The sequence below is a fragment of the Rhincodon typus genome, chromosome 31 (assembly GCF_021869965.1).
Source record: "Rhincodon typus isolate 14 chromosome 31, sRhiTyp1.1, whole genome shotgun sequence".
Lineage (NCBI taxonomy): Eukaryota > Metazoa > Chordata > Chondrichthyes > Orectolobiformes > Rhincodontidae > Rhincodon > Rhincodon typus.
This window is the reverse complement of record NC_063362.1, coordinates 17,568,272-17,594,863: the sequence shown is the minus strand read 5'-3', so window position 1 is coordinate 17,594,863 and position 26,592 is coordinate 17,568,272. Positions and strand designations below refer to the sequence as shown.

Sequence of the window (26,592 nt, the reverse complement as noted above, 5' to 3'; positions counted from 1 at the left end):
TTGTTCAGAACTATGGAGGAGAGAAAGCAGGCAGTAAGTGGAGGTGAAGAGGGCATGAATATTTTCATAATGAAGCTGTGTTCTAATTGTTTCAGATTCATTTCGTCCAGTTAAAATTTAAGAACTAGCTTCCTGTGAATGAAAATCTAATTGATGGATCGCTCTGGGAAGGGTTGGCACTTGTGTAAGGAGATGAAGTGGCCTGGGAACCATTACATTGGTACACAAACACATTCGGATCAAATTGAAAATGGAGTAATTACGGCAGCAGCTGGGGGTTGTAGTAGGGAAGTGATGTTTCAGAGAATGTAAGAGCACTGGATTCTATTTTAAATTAATGTATGCAATTAAATGATGTAAGTGCACAAAGAAAAACATCATTTGTAACCATAACGATGGAGAAAAGCTTCCTGAAGAAAGATCATAGACAGAGATTGGAATACTGAACACACAGTATCAATTATAGATGATATCGCATGCGAAAATAGAGTGCTGGTAGTGACTGCCCTGACTGGAAATTGGGGAGACAGAATTTTATTGACTTTCATCTTTGCTTTGCTATTTTAACTTGATGTCCCGTGTCTCCCTAATCTTAACCTGATAGTTGGTTTGTTTGTAACATTATAGCCTTGGGTGGGATTTGAGGGTGTAGAATACTATGTTGTGGCTGCAGTTATCTGGATACATTTTATTTATTTGCCAATTCTTTGTGTTTGGTTGGTGGTATCAGGCTGTTCAATTAGATTGGGTTTCATGACCTAGCTGGATTCGGGTTTGTAGATAGATACCCTTTTTTTTTAAAAAGTTCAGAGGGAGTCTTTACGGGATTCTAGCCCTGTATTTTCATATAAGATGGCAATTTTCTGCTTTGAACACCTCTACACTTTTGCATCACTCTCGGAATAGTTCTGTTTGCCTTCTGCCCTCAACTTGCAATTGTCTATTACTAATGTTCGTCTATATAATGTGCAGGCTCAGATTTTAGAAGTACTCATAATGTTTTCAAACCACATTTTCAACAATCATTCTTGCTGATTCAAATCTGTGGTACTCAGAAACAGCTTGTAAAGCTTGCAGTGAAAGGAGCCACGACCACAGTCCAGATGGCTGAAATATTATCTTACATTAAAAAGTTTGAGTCAACTTCTTCCCTTCTTTCTCTTTTGTTCTCAAGGGACTATAACTGCTAGAGAAAATAACAGCAACTTGCATTTGTATACCTTTTTTATGGTGTTAAATGCTCCAGAATGCCTCACAGGAGCAATTATCAAACAAAATTTGACACCATACCACACGGACATGTCAGGAGAGGTGACCGAAGTTGTTCTTTTGCTCATTCATGGAAAGGCCAGTATATTTTCCCCATTTCTAATTGCATTTCCTAAATGCAACTGAATGATTTACTTGGCCTCTTCAGAGGGTATTTAAGATTCAACTAAAGATTCAACCACGTTGCTGTTGGTCTGGAAGCCATGTAGGCCAGCGTACGTAAAGACAGCAGATTTCCTTCTCCAAAAGAGGTCAGTGAACCAGAAGCCTTACTCTGGCAGTCTTGCAGTTTAATAGTTTTTTTTTTATTTCTGATTTTACTTAACTAATGGAATTTAAATTCCCTACTTACCATAGTCCCATTTGCATTTGTGCGACCAGATGATCACCTCAGGCCTTTGAATTAGAATCCAGCAATATAGTCACCATACCACAACAGTCCAAATAAATATATTTTGAGGAATGAGAGAAGAAGAGAGGTGGAGAGGTTTATGGAGGGAATTTTAGAATTTGGGTCCGAGACATCTGTTGGTAAACTTTGATAAATTGGGGAGGTAGAAGATGCCAGAATTGGAGGAATGCAGAGATATTGGAAGTTGTAGGGCTGCAGGAGGTAACAGATAGGGAGGAGCAAGACCAATGAAGGATTGAAGCTAAGAATTTAAAATTTACTGCTAATTAGCTAATCTAGGTCAATGAGCGCCAGGATGAATGTCTGCCATTCCACTTGAAAACATCCACCTATGTACAAACGCACAAAATAAAAGCAGGAGTTGGTAATTTTCCCCCTCCAGCACAGTCTGTCATTTAATTTGGTTAAGGCCATCTGATTGTTGCTCAATTCCACTTTCTTGCTTCCCCCTAAAACTCTTTCTGCATTTGAGATGACCTCTATCTCAATGTGTCTGCCACTGCCCGACTTTGCACAACAGGTCAGGAATCCTTCAGAAGAGGGATTAAACCCAGATTCCCAAAAAACACAACTGTGTACACTTAAGAGACACAGACCTGCAATAAAGATAGAATGTTCCAGAAATGAGGCAACTCTATCAGTATATGGAAAGAGAAAAGGCACATTCACATTTTGATAGTAGCCCCGTCATCAAAATGCCCACCACCACATGCTGAAGAGTAACTACAAATTGGCAATAAACATTGCCTTTTCAGTGACACTCGTGTGTGTATATGTAAAAAAATTTAAATTGTGACACAGAACTGAATTTGAGTAAGTCTTAGACTATTCTTTCATAGACAAACTTTGGAAAACACAAACTTACTGATCTGACAAGATCCAGTTGTCGTAACAAAATGGCCCAGATAATGTAAGCTGAGCTAGATCTGCATATTTAAAAAGACCCCTGTTGACCTACAGACAGGTGTCCTTCCTTCGTGCAATTTAAATTTGCAGTCTGTCAGTTCAAAGAGGGAAAGAGGTTGATAAGTGATAAGCTGCTCCGTTTGTTCAGTCATGCAGCATGGAAACAGACCCTTCGGTCCAACTTGTCCATGCAGACCTTTCTGCCAACAGAAGTTCATTTTCAGCATTTCAGCAGAAGCAGACTCATCTGCACAGTGCCGAAGAAATCTCACCCTCCAACACTCGCATCGCCAGTGTTAGCGGCTAGCAAATTTTTCTTTGTTTTTACATGGAATGTAGATGTCAGAATTTGTTGCCCATCCCGAATTGCCCTAAACTCAGTGGTTTGAGAGACCATTTCAAGTAGCAGTTAAGAGTTGACCATAATACTGTGGGTCTGGAATCACATGTAGGTCAGACTGCGTAGGCATGGCAGATTTCCTTCCCTAAAGGACATTAGTGAACCAGATGGATTCTTACAATTGAAGACAGTTGTCATGGTTATTATCATTCAGACTTGTTTTATGTTCCTGATTTAATTAATTAAATTTAAAATCCACTAGCTACTGAGGTGAGATTTGGACTCATGTTCCATAAAAGCAAAAGACGGGGCTGCTGGAAATCTGAAATGAAAAGAGGAAATGCTGGAGAAACATAGCAGGTTTAGCAACATCTGTGGAGGGAGAAGCAGAGTTAATGTTGTGAACCAGGGATGATGATTCTTCAGCATTGAAGTTCTACTGTTGAAGGAGAGCCAAATTGGACTATAATGTTAACTCTGTTTCTTTCTGCATAAATGCTGCCAGACCTGCTCAGTTCTTCCAGAATTTTATTCTTTTATTCCAGAATAATAAATTGTGACTGTGACTAACTCAGTTACATCACCACTATCTTCATGGGGAGGCTGTGCACCCTGTACCTTTTCAAAATAATGTGAAGAGTGAATATCAGAAGTTTTTGAAGCTGCTAACTCAAATAATTTAATAAAGGCCCACTCTCTTTCCCCCCCACCTTGACACCAGCTCTCTAGTTGTGTTTATTGGTATTGGATGCTGGAGGGGTAGTAATAACTTAGCAACTGGTGACGAAACCATTTCTTCCTAATGTAGCATAGATCAGATGCACAACATATTATGCCCAGTACTGGGAAAACATCCTCACACACAGCACTAACTTGATCTTTCCATTCCCTGAGATTGCCAGGCAAATGCTAATTAGTGGAGCTGCGGTACAGTTTTATTTTTGCTGTGCTGAGACTATGTTGGAAATATACAGTCTCATTGAGAGAGGATACTCCCTGCTGTGTGTAGCAGCTGTCTGCTGAATTTAAAATTGCTCCCTGTACAATTTCCATTTCCTTCTACGTAGTACATTAAGTAATTGTGCTCTAACTAGAAAAACAAATCATGTTTGCATGAGTTTCATTGGCTAGTGTACCATAGTCAGAAAAGATTAGCCAGGAGAGTTTATAATCTCTGTGCCTTGATATGTTCTCTTTGACCCCTGTTTGCCTGCATGTTAACCCATGACCAGGTATATCATTGAGATCAGTTCAGTAAGTTGGGAAATAACCAGTTGCTCACTGATAGCAGGGATTATTTTGGATTTGCAAGTCAAAGTGAAGTGTTGAGGTCTGTAGTTTGGGACACCAAGTGTGCTGACACCTCCCAAAACATCTCTCAAATGGTGGATTACTCTGAAGTGCAGTTGCTGTTATGAAGGCAAATGGGACTATCGTTTTGGAAACAGCAATATCTCATAAACCATAATGTGATGGGCAGTGAATAAATATTATTTCTAAATGGTGCCAACATGGCCTGGATTTACTGCCCATTTCTAGTTCCGCCAAGAAGATGGTGGTGGGAGTTCTTTTTGTATAATTATGTAGGGGTTACAAGAGAATACTAAGAGATTGCCCCATGAAGAGGAAGGAATGATGGGCAATATGATCTCAAGCCATAGTGAGTTGGTGGAGATCTATTACATGTTGCTTTTATTCTTCTCAGTGTTAAGCTTGGAGTACTGGGAAGTGCTGTTAAAGTAACCTTGGTGAGTAACAGCAGTGCATCCACTGTGCTGGTGCTGGTGGGAGGGGGTAGATATTGTAAACCAATCTAGTGAAATCCTGTGTCCTATGAGGTTGTTGAATTGCTCGCTGAGCTGGCTTGTTTTTGTTCAGGCACTTCGTCACCATGCTAGGTGACATCATCAGTGGATCCTCCAATGAAGGCTTCATTGTAGGCTCCTTGATGATGTCAACTAGCATGGTGATGAAGCGTCTGAACAAAAACAAGCCAGCTTGGCAAGCAAGTCAACAACCTCATCCACAATGCGAACTACAGATCTTTGCCAAAACCTGCCTGTCTCAAGCTTCAGTGTCGTTGACTCAGTTCTGATTGTGATAAGTGATGTGTTCCATCATACAGCTCTCTTGAGTCTGATATGGGTTTTGCCTCCTGCAAGATATTTCACTTGAGCAATACTTAATGTTATCCCTCGTAACATAAACTAGGTGTGGACAATGTATTGAAGAGTCCCAACGGACATTAATTACAGCTAGCCATTACGTACAAACACCACGTTCACCAGCACATAAATGTCTGAGATAACATCAAGCTGTTATATTGTGACAGAACAGCATTAAACAGCATGCTTCCAGTAGCATATGATGCTTGGAGTGACTCAAGTTAAGATGGAGTATATGATCTTTATAAAGACTTGGGTTACATGCTGTGGTACAGTGATGATATCATGAGCATGTCTTTTAAGGCACTCTGGTCATGAGACACACCACAATAGTTCGCTGAATGCAAATAGGCCTTGAATCATCAGGGAATGAATAATCTGCTGTGGGATACCCAATCTTTGGATCTGTTCGTGCAGCAATGATGCTGAGTTTAGCTTTCTTTTGATGCGTTTTTACTCTGACCACTGGAGGGCTGTCATTCCACCTTTGTTGTTTTCAGCTTTCCTAGAGTTACTTGGTGCTGTACACCATCAAACACTGCCTTGATCTTGAAGGCAACTGCTGTCGCCTCTCTTAACATTTAGTGCTTGCATTAATGCATGGATGATGTGGTACTTTAGTGAGCTGTGGGACCTGACTGAACTCGGTAGCTTGTCCCAAGATATCTCTGTCCAGGAACGCTGGAGAGACGGAACTAAATAGATCTGATGAAAGTAGGTTGTGTGTCTCTTGAATATGCTGGCCATTTACAGAGAGTTGTTTGACTTGGAGATTAATTACAGCTATGAAGAGAACTCACTACAAATACTCGTCATAATACAATCTCTTAAAATCTGTTACTGGGAATGAATAATTGTGTCCTGGTGTGTTTGCATTGATTTATCCTTTAAATATTCTGTATGCCTAATTTTGGCAATAGTGTGTACTACCCGCAGCCTAACAAGAGGAGGATGAAGTGTGGAAATGAGGCACCTGCAAAACGGCAGTAAATTTAATCAATCTATGTATCCTGTCAGTAGCTTATTTGCTCATAAACAGCTTCACTTAGGTACTGTGTTAAGGGCTGGACCGAGGGTGCAATGGCTTGGAGATGAGCTAATTGAGCATGAGGGATATGGGGAATGTATATAGAATAGCCAGTTTGATCACAACCATCTTGAACTGTTCTCCAAACATCATGCAGTTTTCTAAAGCCCAGTGGCCTTCAGTTAAAGGACGAACATGAGGATTTCTGTTGAGCTTTGCCCTCCGTACAGACAAAGGGTGAAAAGAGGCCTGGCTGTCTCACTCGCAGTGGCTTTCACCTTTAAACAATGTGTTCACTCCGTGGTTTCAGATTCATTTGCAATGGAGTCTGTCAGCTATGCTGATCTTAGTTGGGAATGTAAAATAAGGGCTCTACTTAACCCCAGTTAGAGAGGAGAAGAAATTATTTGGGCTTACCGCTCTTGATAAATGACCTTCAGAAAGAGTGCATATATGTGATTGACTATTGCATCCAGGCAGTAATGCCTCCAGGGGCATCCAAGCCCCCATTGTCCAGACCCTAAGGGATGGCCACATGGGCAAGTAAAGGAGGCCAGCTGTATTTCATCAAACATCAACCTCTTTGGTTTCAGATCTCCTCCTCTCCCAACGAGCATCAGAACTCTAAGGAAAGGACCTGAAGCCCAGTGAGAATCAGTACCTTTAGAAGAGAGGGTGGAAACAGTGCCCAGGAAAGCTCAAGCAGATCGCAATATACACAGCGATTCCTATTCAACAACTTCTAGCTAGCCCTCAAACAAAAGCAAAATATTGCAGATACTGGAAATATGAAATGAACGAAGAGAATCCTGTTCAGTCTGGCAGCATCTGTGGAGAATGAAACAGAGTTAATATTTAGAGTCTGATAAGACTTACTCTGAATCATTCTATTCCAGCTAATCATGTGGTCAGTGAGTAAGTGATTGTCTGAGCAAACATTCCCTGCTGATACATGTGTTTCCTGCTTATGTATTAATGACCAGAATGGATTTAGCAGGGTCCAACTTCCTCAGTGCTTCAGATTGCATTTGGAGGTCCATCCTGTCTTTGAGTGTATTTAAATACGTTTAAATGGGTTTATGTGTGTCTCTCTCCCTGTTCACAAATCTCACTTCTGGCTGTTCTCTCCATTAATTGATCTATGCTAACAAGTTCCTCCTTTTTTAACATACACAGTTGAGGTGAACAGTGGCATGTTATATCCACAGAGCTGCACAGTTAGCACTGTTAAGGCCACAAGCTCTCCAGCTCCTGAACGTCTGTGCAGCAAGCGTATTCCAGAACTCTGGCCAATTGATGCTCCACTTAACACTCTGTGCAGAATTTTATGGGCTAAATTGGTTGGAATGGAAATGGGTGACCAAAAACCTAGCGCCGTCAGCCTGCATGCCTGTTTGCCATCTCGGTTTCTGGCTCAGGTGACCTTTGTGAGGGTGGGAGGATGGTGGGTTACTGAGCATACCTGCAACAATGATCAGGCCAGTGAACGTACTTAAGGAGCTAGGCCCTGATTCTTACAACTTTGATTTGGTGCCTTTATAATACAGCCCAGTTTGAGGATGGTTAGAATAGGGTTGGCTGTTCCTTGAGACTGTTTCACAGGATAAGCCCAAAGAATGTTTACTCATTGTCATGTTCCTACCTTATCGTCTGTTCCATCTCCATTTGCCTTCAGAAATGTGAAAGGTCTTCACTTTTTTCATTTTTGCTTTTTCAAATTATTGTCAAAAGGCCTCGTTCAGAATCACTGGCTGCCAATGTTACAGCAATCCTGTCTCTCTTCCTACCACACCAACCACTCCCCAATCCCATTGATAGCTCTCCCCTGCCCAAATACAGCAAAGTATCTACTTTCTGTTAGTAACACGTTTGTCACCCAGAAACAAACCCAACTCCTGATTCCCACTTTCACGATTAAAATCGGACTCTTGGTGTTGGTAAATGTTGATGTAAGCTGACTGCAGACCATAATCTCTAGTGATATGTTGCTCTTGAGTCAGTATTTTGTGCTGTCTGCTGATACTCTGCCTAAGTTAGCCCTCCCTGCTCTGAAGGACAGCCTCTTCTATCTCTATGGTCAGGTACTTTGTGAACTGGGTGTAAGATTGAGGGAGGAAGTTGTGGATGGGGGTTGGAGAAATGGGAGTGGGACACCAGGTGGTGTGGTACCACAGCTAAACCTGAGCATTTGCCCTGGATGCACTTTCCAGGAGGGATTACTGATTAGTGTTCAGAAGCAGGAATCCTAATCAATTCAGTATCTCTTCTACACCCACGAGATATGAAGTGAACTTTGTTAGTCAGTGTAACGCATGAAGTTGGACATCAACTAATTGGGCCACTGCAGGTCAAGAAAGAGGGTAGAGACTTATTGTTTAAACTTTATGCTTTCTGGGGACTCTGTACTGATAGCTGTCTCTACACTGTCTCATCAAACATTCCCAAAGCACATACAGGACAGATTGAATACATGACAAACATTCCTTTATCTGGTCATTGTCAAACATACTCAAGCTAAGTACCAAACAGCTTAGGAATAGAGCCAAGTAACTATTAAGTAGAATGCCCATATTAAACCAGATTTATGTTCTTTCTGACCATTTGATGTCGGTCTTGGGGGCACTAATTGTCAGAATTTACATATAAAATGATTAATTTGATGAATAAAGACTCCTTTTCCTCCAAACTAAAGATGATTTGTATTCTGGGCCAGTTGTTTAATATGGCAACAGATAAAATTCACATGGACATTTGTACCAATAGAAAGGTTGTATAATATCATGCAGATGAGTTGGATTACACACAGTGAGAGAACGGTGCTGTAGCCCTCAGCTCCTGTGAGTCAGTGTTTAACTGGCTACCTCAACTAGTCCTTTAATGGGTTTGCATATGTTTCACTTTATTGTGATCATCAACAATCTCCCTGTTACCTTACAGACCATCTTAGGTGTCAGCTCAGGATCCAGCTGTGTATCATGGGACAGCTAACAATTAGCAGCAAATCTCAAGACATTAGGATGTCTGAACAATGGGAAGAAGAAAGAGTTTATGGAAGTTTTTGGATATTCTAATTTTCCTTGACTTTATGGATTTCTAGATTTGTGAATTTGTTCCAATTCAGAAGAAAAGTCAGTGTTCTAATGACTGCTTGTGAAATAGGCCCTGAATAAGCCAACATCAAACAAAGCTGACCCACACCAACAACCTGCTTCAGGTGCCTTAAGAAAGTGAGGTAGGGATTCTGCCCTCAATGGGTTGGTGAGGGTGGTGGTGTTGGTTGGTGGCCAGTAACATCTTGTGGATCTCTATATGAAAACCCCCATTCCTTCCTGTCCTTTAACAAGTTGAGTAAATAAAAATTGTTCGATTTTTAATTTCTATTGTCACGTGTACCAAAATACAGTGAAATGCTTTGTTTATGAGTGGTACAGGCAGATCACAGCAAGCAAAGGATTATACAGATCAAAAAGACTTAGAGACATACATGTTACGTTGCAGGTTACATTAATTGAGGCTAGAGTCCATCCAACAGTCTGATAACGGCTGGAAAGAAGCTGTTCCTGAACTTGCTCGTGCGTGTGTTCAGGCTTCTGTATCTTCTACCTGGCAGAAGAGGTTGTAGGAGATCATTACCGGGGCGTGATGGGTCTTTGATTATGTTGGCCTCCTTTCCGTGGCAGCAAGCCATATAAATGAGTCCATGGAAGAAAGGTTGGCTTCCGTGATGGTCTGGGCTGTGCACACTACCTTCTGCAGTTTCTTACAGTACTGGGCAGAACAGTTGCCATACCAGGATGTTATGCACCTGGACAATATGCTTTCTGTGGTGATCTGTAGAAGTTGATTAGGGACCTTATGGACATGCCAAATCTCCTGAGCTGCCTGAGGAAGAAGAGGCGTTGTTGTATCTTCTTGACTGTCACATTTACGTGGGAAGTCCAGGACAGGTTGTCAATTATCGTCACTCCGAGGAACTTGATGCTCTTTGCTCTCTCAACCTCCGTTCCTTTGATGTAGATGAGGGCGTGTTCTCCTCCTTTCTTTCTGAAATCAATAATCAGTTCTTTAGTTTTGCCAACATTGAGAGAGAGAGTGTTTTCATTGCACCACGCCACCAAGCCCTCTATCTCCCTTCTCTATTTTGACTCATCATTGTTAGATATCCGTCCCACTACGGTGATGTTGTCAGTGAACTTGTAGATGGTGTTTGTTCAGAATTTGGCAACACAGTCATAGGTGTACAGGGACTAGTACGAGTCCTGTAGGGGCTGAGGATATTTCCCCCAGTGTTGAGTCTTATTGTGGAGGAGGTGCAGTTACCTATCCTCACTGATTGCAGCCTGTGGGTCAGAAAGTTGAGGATCCAGTTGCAGAGGGCAGAGCCGAGACCAAGGTCACAGAATTTTGAGATCCGTCTGTAGGGGATAATGGTGTTGAAGGTGAAGCTATAGTCAACAAACAGGAGTGTGATATAGGTGTCTTTGTTGTCCAGATGTTTCGGGATGAGTGCAGGGCTAGGGATATGGCATCTGCTGTGGACCTGTTATGTTGTTAGGCAAATTGTAGAGGATCGAGGCAGGCTGGGAGACTGGAGTTGATGTGGGCCATGACCAGCCTCTCGAAGCACTTCATGATTATTGAAGTCAGAGCCGCTGGGCGTTAGTCATTAAGGCACGTTGCATGTGTTTTCTTGAGTACGGGGATGATGGTGGTCTTCTTGAAGCAGGTGGGGACTTCAGCTTGTAGGAGGGAGAGGTTGAAGATGTTGGTGAATACCTCCACCAGTTGGTCCACACAGGATCTGGATGTTTGGCCGGGGACACCGTCCGCGCCTGTCGCTTTCCTTGAGTTGACTCCCAGGAAGACTGGTCTGACGTATGGAGCAGTGACGGGGAACAGGTGTGTCCAGGCTGTCAGGGCAGGCATCGCCACGCCGGTGGGATTCTGCTGAAATTGAGCTTGTCAGGGAGGGACCTTACACTTTCATTTTGAATCCCGTAATATTGTTTAGGCCTTGCCATAGATGGCGGGAGTCTGTTTGGTAGGTCTGGGTCTCTAACTTGGGCTGGTACTGTCTCTTGGCCTCCCTGATGGCTTTGTAGAGGTCATATCTGGATTTTTTGTATTGGTCTGGGCCACCCGACTTGAATGCTGCACGTCTAGTCTTCAATCGTGAGTGGATTTCCTGGTTCATCCAAGGTTTAAGGTTGGGGAACACTCGGATTGACGTCTTTGGTATGCAGTCCTCCGTGCATTTGCTAATTTAGTCGGAGACGTTGGTGGCTTACTCGTCTAGGTTTTCTGCTGAACGCTTGAACATGGACTGTTGGATATATACATTTATATGTAAATATAGATAGGGAGCAAGGTGAGGGATTTAATATGAATTGTATACATTTACGTATCAATATATACGGAGAGCATGGTGAGGTATACGTGGGGGTAAATATACAGAGGCTGTGGCCTAGTGGTATAGGTTTCTAGTTCAGTAACCCAGGGAATGATCTGGAAACCTGAGTTCGAATCCAGTTTGAATTCAATAAATATCTGTTGTGTAATATTTTCTTGAAAGTGGAGTCACAGGTAGACAGGATGGCGAAGAATGTACAAAAATAGAAATTGCTGGCAAAGCTCAGCAGGTCTGGCAGCATCTGTGGAGAGAAATCAGAGTTAACGTTTCGGGTCCAGTGACCCTTCCTCAGAACTGAAGAAAGCGTTTGCCTTTGTTGGTCAGTGCATTGAGAATAGGAGTTGGGAGGTCATGTTGTGGCTGTACAGGACACTGGTTAGGCCACTTTTGGAATACTGCATTCAATTCTGGCCTCCCTGCTACAGGAAGGATGTTGTTAAACTTGAAGTGGTTCAGAAAAAAAAATTACAAGGATGTTGCCAGGTTTGAGCCATAGGCAAAGGTTGAATAGGCTGGGGCTATTTTCCCTTGGAGTATCGGAGGCTGAGGGGTTGCCTTTTTTTTAAAATGTTAAGAGGTTTATAAAACCCATGAGGGGCATGGATAGGATGAATAGTTCAAGTCTTTTCCCTGAGGTGGAGAAATCCAAAACTAGAGGGCATAGGTTTAAGGGGAGAGGGAATTTAAGAGGGACCTGAGGGGCAAATTTTCAGGCTGATGGTGGTGCGTGTATGGAATGAGCTGCCAGAAGAAGTGGTGAAGCTGGTAAGCTGAATTTTAAAATGCATCTGGATGAATATGTGAATAGGAAAGGTTTAGAGGGATATGGGCCAAATACTGGCAAATGGGACTAGATTAATTTATGATATCTGGTTGGCATGGATGAGTTGGACCGAAGGGTCTGTTTCCGTGCTGTACAGCTCTATGACTCTATAATGATCCAGTCCACCGAGTCCAAGCAGCCCCAGAAACAGTCTTCCGGTGCCTTGGTCCAGCACTGTACTTCTTTTCATGAAGGATTCTCCCATTTCAGTTTCCGCTTCTAAGCTGGAAGGAGGAGCACAGTACTGTGGTCAGATTTTCTGAAGTGTGGGCAGGGTATTGAGCAGCAGGAACTCCTCTCTGCCTGTCTACCCATGCCAACTATGTGATGATGTGAGAGCATAATATTTGGATCAGTTGCTTGTAGACAAGCCCCATTGCCTATTAATAATTTGCCTTGCAAATTACAGAATTGCAGAAGTGTTACACTGGAGAAGGAGGCCATTTGATCCATCATGCCTGCATCCACTCATTAAATGCACATCAATACTTAGTGCCAATCTCTGACTTTTCACCCATTCCCTTGTACATCATTTTTATCCAAATAATCATTCAATTCCCTCTTGAATTCCTCAATTGAACCTGACTCCAAAGTTTTCCTCACTTGACCCTTGCTGCTTTTGCAGATTGCTTCATATCTATGCTCTCTCTCTTCTTCCTTTTGCGAGCAGGAACAGTTTCTCCCTAATTACTCCTTTTAGTCAGGTCATTTGCCCACTCCACCGACTTGTCTGCGTCCTTTTGGAGTTCTGCACTGTTTTCCTCATAGTTTACAATTCGTCCAAGTTTAGTATCATCTGCAAACTTTGAAATTGCCCCCGCCACACCAAGATCTAGATCATTCATATGTATCAAGAAAAGCAAGGGTCCCAATACTGACCTTGGGAAACTCCACTGCAAACTTTCCTCCAACCCAAAAAAATATCCACTGACCATTGCTTTCTGGTTCCTATCATTCAGTCTATTTAGTAACCGTGTTGCTACTAATGGATTGGCTGCCAATTTCAGTGCACACTCGCCTACTGTATTATGGGGACTGGATCACGGGTGGGTAGGAAAACAGTGGGATAGTTACTCCCCTGCCAAAGCTACACCCAGCTGTGGTGCCCCATGTTTTGTTATTCCCAAATCCAACAATACTTCGGTTGTTAGTATCGTCTCTTCTACTGTGTCCCCGAGATCTATAAACTCATTATATAGTACAAATCAAATCTAGGACTTTGTGAACACTATGGCCCACTGCCTTTAACCACTGAGCCATTGCATTATTCGTATTGTTTCGCTGTTAATGCAGCTGTTCTGTGTTTCAATGGAAGATATCCAGATAAAGCAAACAAACCCCAAAAAAGTTATCAAAGTGGCTTATGGAATGTTGGCCTTTATCTCTAAAGGGCTGAAATACAAAGTGGGGAAGTGATGCTTCGTGACCAGTGTGTTGGCCAGATCCATCCTGAAGCACTGCTTTTAAGCACCAAGCCCCAGTCACCATGCATCCTTGAGAGTAACAATGAACAACTACAGTTCTTAAGTATGCTAAGTATTTAGATGAGCTGGAATTAGGAATCCCCTGTGGGTTTAAATAAGCAACTCTGTGGTTAATATTGCCTTTAACTTCAGGAAGAAAACAAAAGACTGTTGTATTCTGGTTACAAAAGCACACCGTGATGCACCCACATGCAAATTGTTTAAATTTTCAGTGTTATGGACTGAGGGAAGAATGCCAGAGTTTGTCCAGCCTTGGCCTTGGGCCAATCTCCTGGACTTTAGAGAGAAAAAGAATTAATGTGATGTTTGTAATGTGAATAGATCTACTACAACTAGTAAGTTTAACTGTCCACTAAACTGCTGGAGGGTGGGGTTGTGGCAGTATTTATGGGGATGTGTGGAGAAGGGTGGGGCTTTGGGAGGAGGACTGAGTACGCTTTCCAGAGGAAAAAAGGTTGAAAATTGTGAAAGTTCTCAGTTGATAATTGGCATTCTATCCTAAAATTCTGGGTTCTTTCCTGAAGCCAGTGTGGTATATTTGTCTCCACTTGCTGTGCTAGCCCAATAAGTTCAGAGATTTCAGCACTGTTTCTTTTAATTGAGCTCAATGCACGACTTCCTCTTTTTACAATGAAGCGTGCAACAGTGAGTGACAGCGAATAGATCTGTACTATCATTCACTGGAATATCAGAAGTTGTTAGTAGTAGTCTCTGTCATCTAGACACCAAGTATGACATCAAGGACCCCTGACCAAATTCAGTTGGCATCAATAATTAACCCATTGGAGTGCACAAAGGAAAATGGTTTTGGTTGTTGGAGGCTAATTATCTCAGCCTCAGGCCACTGTTGCAAGAATTCCTCAAAGCAGAGTCTGAGATGCATTGATCTTCAGCTGTTTCATCGATGATCTTCTATCATAAGGTCAGAACTGGGGATGTTCGCTGATGATTACAGTGTTCAATACCATTTGCAATTCCTCAGAAGCTGAAGTTATTGGGAATCTTTACAAATCACTGGTTTGGCCTCAACTGATGTATTGTGTCCAGTTGTGTACCATGTTTTATGACTGATGTGACTGCTTTTGGAGAGGATGCAGAACAGATTTTTAAGTATTGCTTTGGGTATGAAGGACCTCCCACAATGCTTTTAGGAAAGGAGTTTCAGAATTTTGACCAAGCAACAGTGTGGTTTGGAGGGGAACTTGTAGATGGTGGTGTTCCTATGCATCTGCTGCCCTAGTCCTTCCAGGTAGTACAGGTAGTGGATTTGAAAGGAGCTGTTGGAGAAGTCTTGGTGAGTTACTGCAGTGCATCTTGTAGATGGTGTACACTGCTGCCAGTACGTGTCACTGATGAAGGAAGTGAATATTAAATGTGGTAGATGGTGTGCCAATCAAGCAGGCTGCTTTGTCCTGGATGATTTGGAGTTGCAGTCATCTAGGCAAGTCATATTTCTGACTTGTAGATGGTGGACAGATATTGGAAAGATAAGAAGTGTGTTACTTGCCTCTGACTGTTCTTGTAGCCACAATTTTCATATGGTTGGTTCTGTTCAGTTTCTGGTCAGTGGTAACCCTCAGTGTCAAAAGTGGGGGTTTCAGTGGTGGTAATACCATTGAATATCAAGGAGTGATGGTGAGATTACCTTTTTGTTGGAGCTGATCATTGCCTGGCACTTGTATTGTGTAATGTTACTTACCACTTAGCCCAAGCCTGCATGTAGATGTGGACTGCCTCAGCCACGAATAGTGCTGAACATTGTGCAATCTTCAGCAAACATCCCCACTCTGACATCATGATGGAGGGAAAGCCATTGATGAAACTGCTGAAGATGATTGGGCCAAGGACACTATCCCAAGGAATTCCTGCAGTGATGTTCTGGGACTGAGATGATTGACTTCCAACAACCAAAACTATCTTCCTTTGTTCTCAGTATGACTCCAACCGACAGGGAGATTTCCCTATGATTCCCAAGAGCTTCTTGATGTCATACTCGAGCAAATACTGCCTCGATGTCAAAGGCAATTATTCAAACTTCATCTTGGGGGTTCAGCTTTTATGTTTATGTTTGGACCAAAGCTTTAATGAGGTCAGCAGCCAAGTGGCCCTCATGGAATCCAATTCAAGGATGAATGAACATGTTATTCCTTTGAAAGTGCTGCTTGTTAGCAATGTTGATGATCTCTTCTACCACCATCCTGGTGATCAAAAGTGACTGATAAGGCTTAGAATTTTCCTGCTTTTTCTGCACAGGAAATACCTGAATAGGGGTTTGGCTAGTTCTGGAGTACAAGGCTTCAATACTGTTGCTGGAATGTTGTCAGGGTCCATAGCTTTGCAGTATCAAATGTCTTCAGCTACTCCTTGATAACACATAGAGTGAATCATATTGTTTAGAACTGGCATCGGGATGTTGGGAACCTCCAGGGGGAGGCTGACCTGGAATGTTCATTTGGCATTTGTGACTGATGATTAATGCAAATACTTCAAACTTGTGTTTTTGTATTGATGTGCTGGTCTCCTCCATTGGTGGGCATGTGGATATTTGTGGAGCCTTTAGTTGTTTAATTGCCCAATTGTCCACCACCATTTATAACTGGATGTGGCGGGTCTGTGGAGTTTAGATCTGATCTGTTTATTGTGAAATTGCTTAGCCCTGTCTTCTACAGTTTTGCATGTAAGTAGTCTTGTTTTGTTCTTTCACCAGGTTGTCACCTCATTTTTTTAGGTATACCTGGTGTTGCTCCTGTCATGCCCTCCTGCACTTCTCATTAAACAGGGTTTATCTCCTAGCTTGATGGTAATGGTAGAATGATGGATATGCCAGGTCATGAGATTACAGATCATAGTTGAATAGAAGTCTGTTGCTGCTGATAGCCCACAGTGCCTCATGGATACCCAATTTTGAGTTGCTAGAGCTGTTTGAAGTCTGTCCCATTTACCATGGTGCTAGTCCCAAAGAAGATGATGGAGCTTGTCCTCACGTGTAGTCAGGTCTTCATCTTCACAAGGACTGTGTGGTAGTCACTGCTACCAATTCTGTTGTGGATGGAAGCGCCCGCAGCACTTAGATTGAGAGACAAGGTCAAGTAGATATTTTCCTTGGTTCCCTCCCCACCAGCTGCAGACTCAGTCTAGCAGTTACATTCTTTGGATTCAGACAGCTCAATCAGTATCAGTGATACTGAGCCTCACTTGGATATTCAAGTTCCCAAGCTGGAATACATTTGTATCCTTGCCTGTACTTTACTGTACTGAGTCCACAGGAGAAGTCAGTGGGCAAGGCAATGAGCTCCACATTGTAACTTGGGTGACAGAGGACACCTGTGGATTGAGTTCTGTGGGGAGGCTCTTGTGCCCAGGCTGTGTGACGTGCACAGTTTAGTACAGACTGCTGGTTTTTGATAAATGACCTGGAGCTAATTAGTATTGTTAGAGGCAATATATCATTTCATTTGTTAGCATCAGTCTCCAACCATCAGGAAGTTGTAATTAATTGAATTAAGGTGTTGGAATTGTACACTATAATGTTGGTGGAACAGAGGGCTAATTTTTAACTATCATTCTTGGGACTCTGGCCTGCTTTATAAATATTAAGTGTCCTGGTTAATGCTGTCATTATTTTTATTGCAGGGTTGTGAAGGAAGAAATTTCAGATGACAATGCCAAGTTACCGTGTTTCAATGGAAGAGTAGTCTCATGGGTAAGTATGCAATGTGGCAGAGGGGACAATTGGATAGGGAAAGAATAATGCCTTCCTGTCTTTGACTTGTTAACCCAATGGAGGGTCCAGATGATATCTTGGACTCAATATTCCTGGACACAGGTTTTATTAATGTCAGAAACAAAAGCAGGAGTTTCTGGAAATACTCAGCAGGTCATGCATCATCAGCAGTTTAATGTCTGGGGTGTGTAGTTCCTTTGTGTGAGAGGAACAGTAATAAAAAGACACCAAAGGCTGTGAGTGAACAAAAAGACCTTGGTTTCAAATACAAAATTATGGAAAGCAAAGGTATGTTTATAAAGCTAGGAAATGGATAGCACTTTAGGTACACTGCACAAGAATGGATAAATAATAATAAACTTCTTTAAGCATTGATTAGACCGCAATTATAAATGATGTGCAGTTTTTGCCTCCTATTATAGAAAGTACATTAAAACCGAAGGGCAAAATACTTGGGTCCCACCAAAGTAGTGCGTGAGGTGGGCAGATCTTGGAAATAGTGATGTTGTGGTTTGTCATTGAGTCACAGAGTCATACAGCGCGGAAACAGACCCTTTGGTCAAACCTGTCCATGCCGAACATAATCCTAAACTCAACTAGTCCCACTTTTTTTTTTTCTTTATTCATTCATGGATGAGGGCCTTGCTGGCTAGGCAGCATTTATTGCCCATCCCTAATTGCCCAGGGGGCAGTTAAGAGTCACCCACATTGGTGTGGGTCTGGAGTCACACGTAAGCCAGACCCGGTAAGGATGGCAGTTTCCTTCCCTAAAGGACATTAGTGAACTAGATGGGTTTTTCCGACAATTGACAATGGATTCATGGTCATTGTAAGATTGTTAATTCCAGATATTCATTGAATTCAAATTCCACGATCTTCCGTGGCGGGATTCGAACCAGGGTCCCCAGAACATTAGAGATAACAAAGCGTAGAGCTGGATGAACCCAGCAGGCCAAGGAGCATCAGAGGAGCAGGAAGGCTGACGTTTTGGGCCTAGACCCTTCTTCAGAAATCTACGCCCAAAACGTCAGCCTTCCTGCTCCTCTGATGCTGCTTGGCCTGCTGTGTTCATCCAGCTCTACACCTTGTTATCTCAGATTTAAAAGGGACCTGAGGGGCAGCTTTTTCATGCAGAGGGTGGTTCATAGGTGGAATGAACTATCAGAGAACTTGGTGGGTGCAGGTACAGTTACATTAAAAAGATAATTGGACAGGTGCATGGATAGGAAAGGTTTATTCCTGTCTGGCACAAAAGCAAAATGGGTAAGAGGGCCAATCCATGGCTTACAAAGGAAATTAGAGATGGTATGTGATCCAAGGAAGAAGCATACAGATTGGCCAAGAAAAATAATATGTCTGAGAACTGGGGGCAATTTAGACTTCAGCAAAGAAGGACCAAGGGATTGATTAAGAAGGGGAAAATACAGTATGAAAGTAAGCTTTCAGGGAACATAAAGATTGACAGTAAGAGTTTGAATAGGTACATGAAGTGAGAGATTGATGAAGACGAATGGTAAGTGGGACCCAGATGTGGAGTCCAGCCCATATTTTCAGCCCAATTCCATCCCCGCCTCTTTGACCTGTGTGTCTCCTCTCCACCTATCTTCTCCTCTATCCATCTTCTATCAGCCTCCCCCTCTCTCCCTATTTATTTCAGAACCCCCTTTCCCTCCCCCATTTCTGAAGAAGGGTCTAGGCCCGAAACGTCAGCCTTCCTGCTCCTCTGATGCTGCTTGGCCTGCTGTGTTCATCCAGCTCTACACCTTGTTATCTCAGATTCTCCAGCATCTGCAGTTCCTACTATCTCTCCCCAGAACATTACCTGGGTCTCTGGATTAACAGCCCAGTGATAATACCACTAGGCCATTGCCTCCCTTGGCCCATATCCCTCCAAACCTTTCTTATTCATGTATCTATCCAAATGCCTTTTAAACATTGTAATTGTACCCACATCCACCACTTCCTCAGTAAGTTTGTTCCACACGTGAACCACCCTCTGTATAAAAATGAACCATGAATAGAAGGTCACTTGTGGCAAAGTAGTAGTGTCCCTTCCTTTGAGCCAGCAGGTCCAGTGTCAAGCCCCACCTGCTCTAGAGGTGTATGATAAAACTTCTGAACAGATTGATTGATTGATTGATTAAAAATGTATGAACCATAACAAGGCCCTTGAGGTAGTGGAACTGTTTCCACAGGAGCAGAGAAAAGTAAGAAGGTTTTCTGTAGGGAAGGATTTCAGCCGAATGTTAAACAAAAGCCTATTCTTTCAGGTTGTGTCATCAGTGACAAGGGTTCAGTAATTTAGATAGCAAGGAGGGCCAGGTTTACAGAAGTCTATACATGGCACCGTTGAAAGTGGGCTTTCCCCATGGTGTGATCGAGGGAGGGTCCATTGTGACTTTTAAGGGAAAATTAGTATTTGTCCAGGGAAGGATACAGGGTGATGGAGAGGAGGCAAAGTTTAGTTTTGGATTGATTGATGTTATTGGGAGAGCACTAGACAATGGGGCTGGTTCTGCATTAATACAAGGCTGGAGATGAATAGGAGTGGATAGTGGGAATAGTTTAGGATCAAGTAGCAAAGAGCAGATGTGGTGGAAAAAATAGCCTGCAAATGGCTGTAAATCTGAAATGAAAACAGAAAATGCTGGAAATACTCATCAAGTGAGGCAGCAGCTATGGAGTGAAAAACATTTAGGATTTGAATCATTAACTCAGTTTCTGTCGACAGATACCACCTGACTTGCTGAGTGTTTTCAGTATTTACTACTTTTATTTATGGTGCTGTTTTATTGGCAATTTGGCAGTACATCAGAAATCGTCAAACTTGATTTCCTGTGTGTAGCAACCAGGTAAAATATTTGAGCAACTTACGCTTTCCATACCTCAGATTAGGCTGTAGACAAATGCATAAATATCTGCAGGTTCTTCACCTAGGGCCATTGTGCCCATAGTGTTACCGATTGACTTGCAAGAGTGCCTGATTCAAGTAGTTCAGGCCCAATTGTAGGAGGCTGGTATTTTCTCATCAGCCTCTAGGTCCCAGGAAATAGAGAGGAGCACTGTAGCTGCCCAGATTTACCTTCTGATAGCAGGACACTCCAGATAACTTTTCAGCTCTTTCTGTTTGCTTTTTGGCTTCACCTATAGCTACAGCTTACCTTCTGGTGAAATTACCCATCCCTGCCGTTCTGATGTCAACCTATTTGCTAAAATGAATATTCTCTTTAAATTTTCAATTTCAAGGAAGTTGGAGAGAGGATAATGTCATTCCCTCACTTGCCTACAAAGCTGCTTCGGAGCTGAGAGCCTCTTATTGACCCTCCAACATCAAGAGCTAACTCTGTCGCCACTGGCCAATTTGGGGAAAACTACTGATTAGTGACTGTTCCCCAAACAGTGCAGGCATTGATTCCCACTTGAGCCTGACAGTGGGGTTCTGAAGCCTTGGCGAAAATCCTTCCCTTACTTTTGGGAGGGTTGAAAAGGTCTTTGAGTTGCTGTTTTTCTTTATTTTGACAGAGGCTGTTGGCTCAATAATGAAAGAGGTGGACAAGAAGGTGAGGATCATTGGTGATGAAGAATTTGTTTCAACAAAAGCATCAGTCTGTACCCCTCACAGCTGATATGCTTTTCAATCCTGCCATCCCGTCTCTGCTTCTCACCTATCCCTCACATTGCTCCGCAAAATAAAAAGATATAGCCCTTGGGTATTAATATCAGATGGAAATTGATAGGGTACTTTAATTGCAGTGCTATTACTGTATGTTGGAAGTATGGGACTTTGTGTGAATTATATTAGCAGATTGGATGTGACTTTTGCTATTCCAAGACTTCTGAATTGTTGCAGAAATGATCCCCATATGAATGAAGTGCAGTTGGTGGGATTGGACGCAAGCCATTGTAGAATATAAATTAAGACATTCACTATTTGGGCCAAATGATCTGTTTCTGTGCTGTAGATGCAGTGTGATTACTCTCTCAGACTAGCTTTGGCAGAAGACATTGTTTCTGTTGAGTTTTGCAGGAAGTCAAATGAGGAAATCTGTATTTCCATTTTATTATTATATGAAGAAGCATGAAATGGGAGAGAAATGAAAGATGAGCTCTTCGGGTGAATGCTGTTTTCAGAACAAACTGGTCTGAGAAAAATCCAGGGAAAAATTCTAGTTTATCTCAGAAGTCAGCGGCAACTAGCAAAAAATCATCTGTTTTTCTTTCAGATTTCCAGCATTCACAGTACTACCTCTTGCATTGCTTCATTAATTGAACTGGTTTATTAGTGAGACAGTGGCTTGTCACCATTTCACTTGCAAAACTGCAATGATAAGTTCAGCTGATGAAGGACTGTGATTGGTAATGTGTAATGCTTCACCATAGCAAATGACAGTCTAGTGGGAAAATCATTCAGCCATGAAAACTTTATTACTCCTTATGAATTGTGGATGCTGGAAATCTGACACAAAATTAGAAATTGCTGGAGAATCTCAACAGATCAGGCAGCATCTGTGGAGAGAAAGCAGAGTTAACGTATCAAGTCCAGTGACCCTTCTTCAGCGCTCCAGAACTGAAGAAGAGTCACTGGACCTGAAACGTTAACTATGCTTTCTCTCCACAGATGTAGCCAGAAGTGCTGAGCTCTTCAGCAATTTCTGATTTTGTTTGCACTTTTTGTCCTTGCATTCTTGCACTTGACAGATTGTAGTATCCAAAATTCCATAAGTGTATATCAAGTAATTTGCAGAGCTGGAGAATTAACCTTCTTCCCAACATCTCCAAATGCCATGCAACAAAAATATGCTTCTGACGATTTTAGTGCCTAGGAATGTGCATCTCTCACAGAATTAAGGATGGGCAATAAGTCACTTCCCCTTCCCCTCTCTAATTTATAACTGTCCACTGAGTTGCTCTGCAATTGCTTCTGTTTGGAAAAAGACAGTCATCTGTGTGGAACTTTGACAAATATCACTAGTGGTGAGGTTGTACCTTATTACCAACACATTATCTGTAGTGTAATCACACGAAAAAAAGGTGAGTGATCATAAGAGAGCAGTTGTCTGAAATGACTAAAGTCCCACTGGGGCAACTTGCACCAATAACCTGTGCAGGCAAGCCATTTGTTCATTCTGGATTCAGACTCCCAACAGTGTGTAAATTTTAGTAGATGCCTGGATCAATCCACTGAATACACTGAATGTCAGGGCTCTTGTAGAGAGTGAAAATCAGGTTCAAACTGCTGATCACTGGTCTCTTGCTGAAATCGCTGATTTAGGTTGGGTAGACAGTGTTTTTTATGTACATTCCTTTGTTGCAGGCGTCACTGGCTCGACCAGCATTTATTGCCCACCCTTAATTGTTTACAGGGCAATTGGAAGTCAATCACACTGTTATGAGTCTGGAGTCACATTCAGACCAGACCAGCTAAGGATGGGAGATTTCCATCACTAAAGAATGTTAGTGAACCAGATGGGTTTTTTACAACAACTACAGTGGTTATATGATTTTTTTTGTTCAAGATTTTTCTTTAAATTAAATTTTACCAGCTGCTACGTAGGATGCAAATTACTAGTCCATTAACAATACCATTATACGAGCACCTCCCCAATACAGTGATACAGAAGGTATCTCCTGTTATGTGGGACAGATTGGATAGACTGAAGGATTTCTTTTTGTCCATCGTTGTGCATAAATTGGGTGTTGTGAGAGGAGAAGACAGGCTTGGACTCAGTTATAACAATCCTCACAGTTGAGTAATCTGTTGAATCAAGATAAATGGCCGCTTGGGCTCAAATCATCTGGAAATTGCCCATCTCAACAAGTAGTAAGACAGAAGAGAGAGGGAATATCTAATGTCAGTCTATGTCCTTTCCATGCCTGAGATCTCCACCCCTTGCTCTCCTTTACTATGGAAACAAAACTGTAACCTTATCTCAATTGTGTTACTGTTTAGCTGTTTCACCTGGTACCAGCAAAATACTAACTGGGACATCTTTTTGAGCCCCTACCACACTATATATCTGCATGATTTCAAGCTATGCTCAGATGGATATAATGTCTCAGAGGAACATTAATACCAGATGTGCCATCTATTATACATCATACATATGTCGTATATAATCATGAGATATAAAATGATACTTTCATTATAAAATCCAATTGGTGACATAAAGTCCTTTGGAAGCATAAAATGAGACAGGAATTTGGTGCCAGCGGAACCGCAATGATGTCAACGGTCAAAACCTTAATATTGCTAAGAAAAACCCCTTTCTGCAGTGGTTGTGGCTGGATTCTTGTGGTCCTCTCTTTTAAGTAAGATTTGAACTTTCGCTCTTAATTCAAGCACAGGAGCCTTAACTAAGGAGCTGAAGTTTGCTTGATATTCACAAACCTCCATCATGCAATGAGTGCCTATCTAAACAAGAGTGGTGGGAGCTGCTGTGCACTCAGATTGGGGAGGGGGCAAGGTCAGCATAACGCTCAGCTCACCCCTAGCCCTTCCCAACTGCCATGTTATTCTTCTTAGGGTCAGCAGGCCATGTCGGCTAACGTTGCATCTGGGGACAGAGAGGTGGGCATACTAGTGGGTCTCGGAAGGGCATTGTAGTAACCGGACAGGACTGGATGATGAGGTTTTCATTTTAGAAGGGTAAAACCCATGCACTTCTCTGCTCCTCTTCGTCAACCCTAACGTCCTTGAGTTCTTGATCACTCCCAGCTGAAAGTTCTGAGAGCACCATCTTGGAGACTGTTTATGCCTCTTTTGTTGCTGCAGAATTATGTTGTGAGCTTCCTTGTATGTGCACATTCTTGGCACCACTTACAGACGGTGTTTATAGCTTTCACAACCTTAAATAATAAGGGATAGTATGGTGAGGGGGTTTGGCACAATTCACTGCAGCAAAAAAAAGTGTCCAAACAGCTATGTTGCACACCCACTGCCAATATTAGGGACATGTGCTCTGTATTGGAGAGGAGTTTACAGTTGAAGGAAGAGGATCCCGTTGCTGCAGTCCATGTAAGTACCAGTGACGTGGACAGGACAAGGAAGGAGGTTCTATATTGTCACAATGAGGAACTAACCTCTCAATTTATTACCTGAGCCATGAACAAATTGTCTTAGGGCATATAAGATGAAAGAAATGAATGCAGGTGGTGGGAATCCACCTGGGCTCATGGGATGGTGGGCTACTGCAGGAGCAGCAGGGGATGAGGCTTGCACCAGGAGTTGTGACAAGATGAAACTGCTGCGATGGGATTCTGTTCACTCCCAGCTCTCTCGAGCCACCATGTTGCCTTTCGTGGCACTGGGAGACCATGCTGGCTGATGCTATTACCATGAATGAGGAAATGGGTGCAGCGCACTGAAAGGGCAGTGCAGGGGTTGGAGATGGCCATCTGGCGAGCTCTTTATTTTTGAAGGTAAAACTAAGGATATTGGATCTTTTTGCGTGGGAGAAATGGGTTCCAGTTTGTGGGAATTGGCATTAATGTTGAAGAAAGTAGGATCTCTTGTGATAGTCTACATCTGAATTGTGCCTGGGGCTGGTAATCTAGCAATATCTGGGGACATAGAGAAGGCTTTAAACTAAACATGGAGCAAGGGTTCAAATTTCAGAATATGTGATAAATGAATGATTTGGTAAAGGCATGAGAAATGGGTAATAAAGTAATTTCCCAATATGAGAAATAATAAACCCCAAATGACAGGAAAGGATGGAGAGTACATTTCTAAAAGTCAATCGACAGATAAGGCTAAAGATTACAAAAATAATAACAGGACAGAATTAAAGGCTGAGTAACTGAATGCATACAGCATTCAGAACAAAACAGATGAACTGAGTGCAAATAGAAATTAGTAAGTTTGATTTGATAACCATTACAGGCTATGGGATAATGTGGATTGAACCAGAATAATGAAAGGTACAGGACATTTAGGAAGGACAAGAAGCTAGGGAAAAGGGTGGCTCTACTAATAAATGGTGGCATTACCACATTGAAGAGGGATGATCTAAGTCTAGAACACCAGGAAATGGAAGTGTTTTGGGTTGATAAAGGCAAAAACTCACTTGTAGGAGTGATGTGCAAGGCTCCTAACAGTAACCTTGTGTTAGGATGGTTTATAAAGAAAGAAGTAATGATAGCTTGTCATAAAAGCTTGGTAATAATTGTGGGAGATAATAATCTACATATAGACTGGAAAAATTAAATGGGCAAAGGTAGGATGAATGAGGAGTTCACTGAATGTTTTTGGTATAGTTTCTTAGCACTTTTGTAGCCAGCCAGAGAGCCTAGTATAGAAATATGATTAATTAATGATCTCATCGTAAAGGTACCCCTGGTCTAGGAATCAAAATATGACTGTATTTTATATTCACTTTGAAGAAGAGAGCAGTGGCTTCAAGACTAGTATTTTAAACCTAAATAAGGCCCATTTTGAGGGCTTGAAAGCGGAGCTAGCTAAGCTGAATTGGCAAATTGAGTCAGTGAAGGTCAATGGAGATGCCGTGATAGACATTTAAGGGATAATTCAAAATACATAGAGTTCCTTTTGAAAAAAAAAATTCAAGAGAGGACCCACCATTATGGTTAATTAAAAATTTTATAGATAATATCAGACTTAAAGAAAAATGTTTATAATCGGACATATGATTGGCAGGTCAAAAGATTAAGAGAATATTTAAAAATTCAAAGAATGACTAAAAATTTAAAAGATTGTAAAAATAGATAGTAAGAGTTTCTATAGATAGTTAACAAAGAAATGAGTCATCAAAGTGAGCACTGGTCCTATAGAAAGTGAGTCTGGAGAATTAATAATGACAAGTAAGGCGATTGCAGATGAATTGATGAGGTACTTTGCATCAGTATTCAGTAGAGACTACGAGTAATATCCCAGAATTAGCTGGAATTCAGGAAATGGAAGGGAGGGAGGTATTGGGTAGGATGGTGGCTCAGTGGTTAGCCGTGCTGCCTCACAGTGCCAGGGACCTGGCTGCTATTCCAGCCTTCAGTGACTATCTGTGTGGAGTGTGCAC

General features: G+C 42.1%; 1 protein-coding gene across 2 annotated transcripts in view; it reads left to right on the top strand.

Moving 5' to 3' along the window:
• Nucleotides 1-6,988: 6,988 nt before the first annotated feature.
• The window catches only part of LOC109924488 (segment polarity protein dishevelled homolog DVL-1), a 103,710-nt gene continuing 84,106 nt past the window's right edge, over nucleotides 6,989-26,592 (top strand). For both annotated transcript variants that reach the window (XM_048615151.1, XM_048615149.1), the window contains exons 1-2: nucleotides 6,989-7,026; nucleotides 17,470-17,539. In XM_048615151.1, coding sequence (XP_048471108.1) covers nucleotides 7,022-7,026; nucleotides 17,470-17,539 — 75 coding nt within the window. In that variant the 5' untranslated portion in view covers nucleotides 6,989-7,021. The remainder of the gene's footprint in view (nucleotides 7,027-17,469; nucleotides 17,540-26,592) is intronic.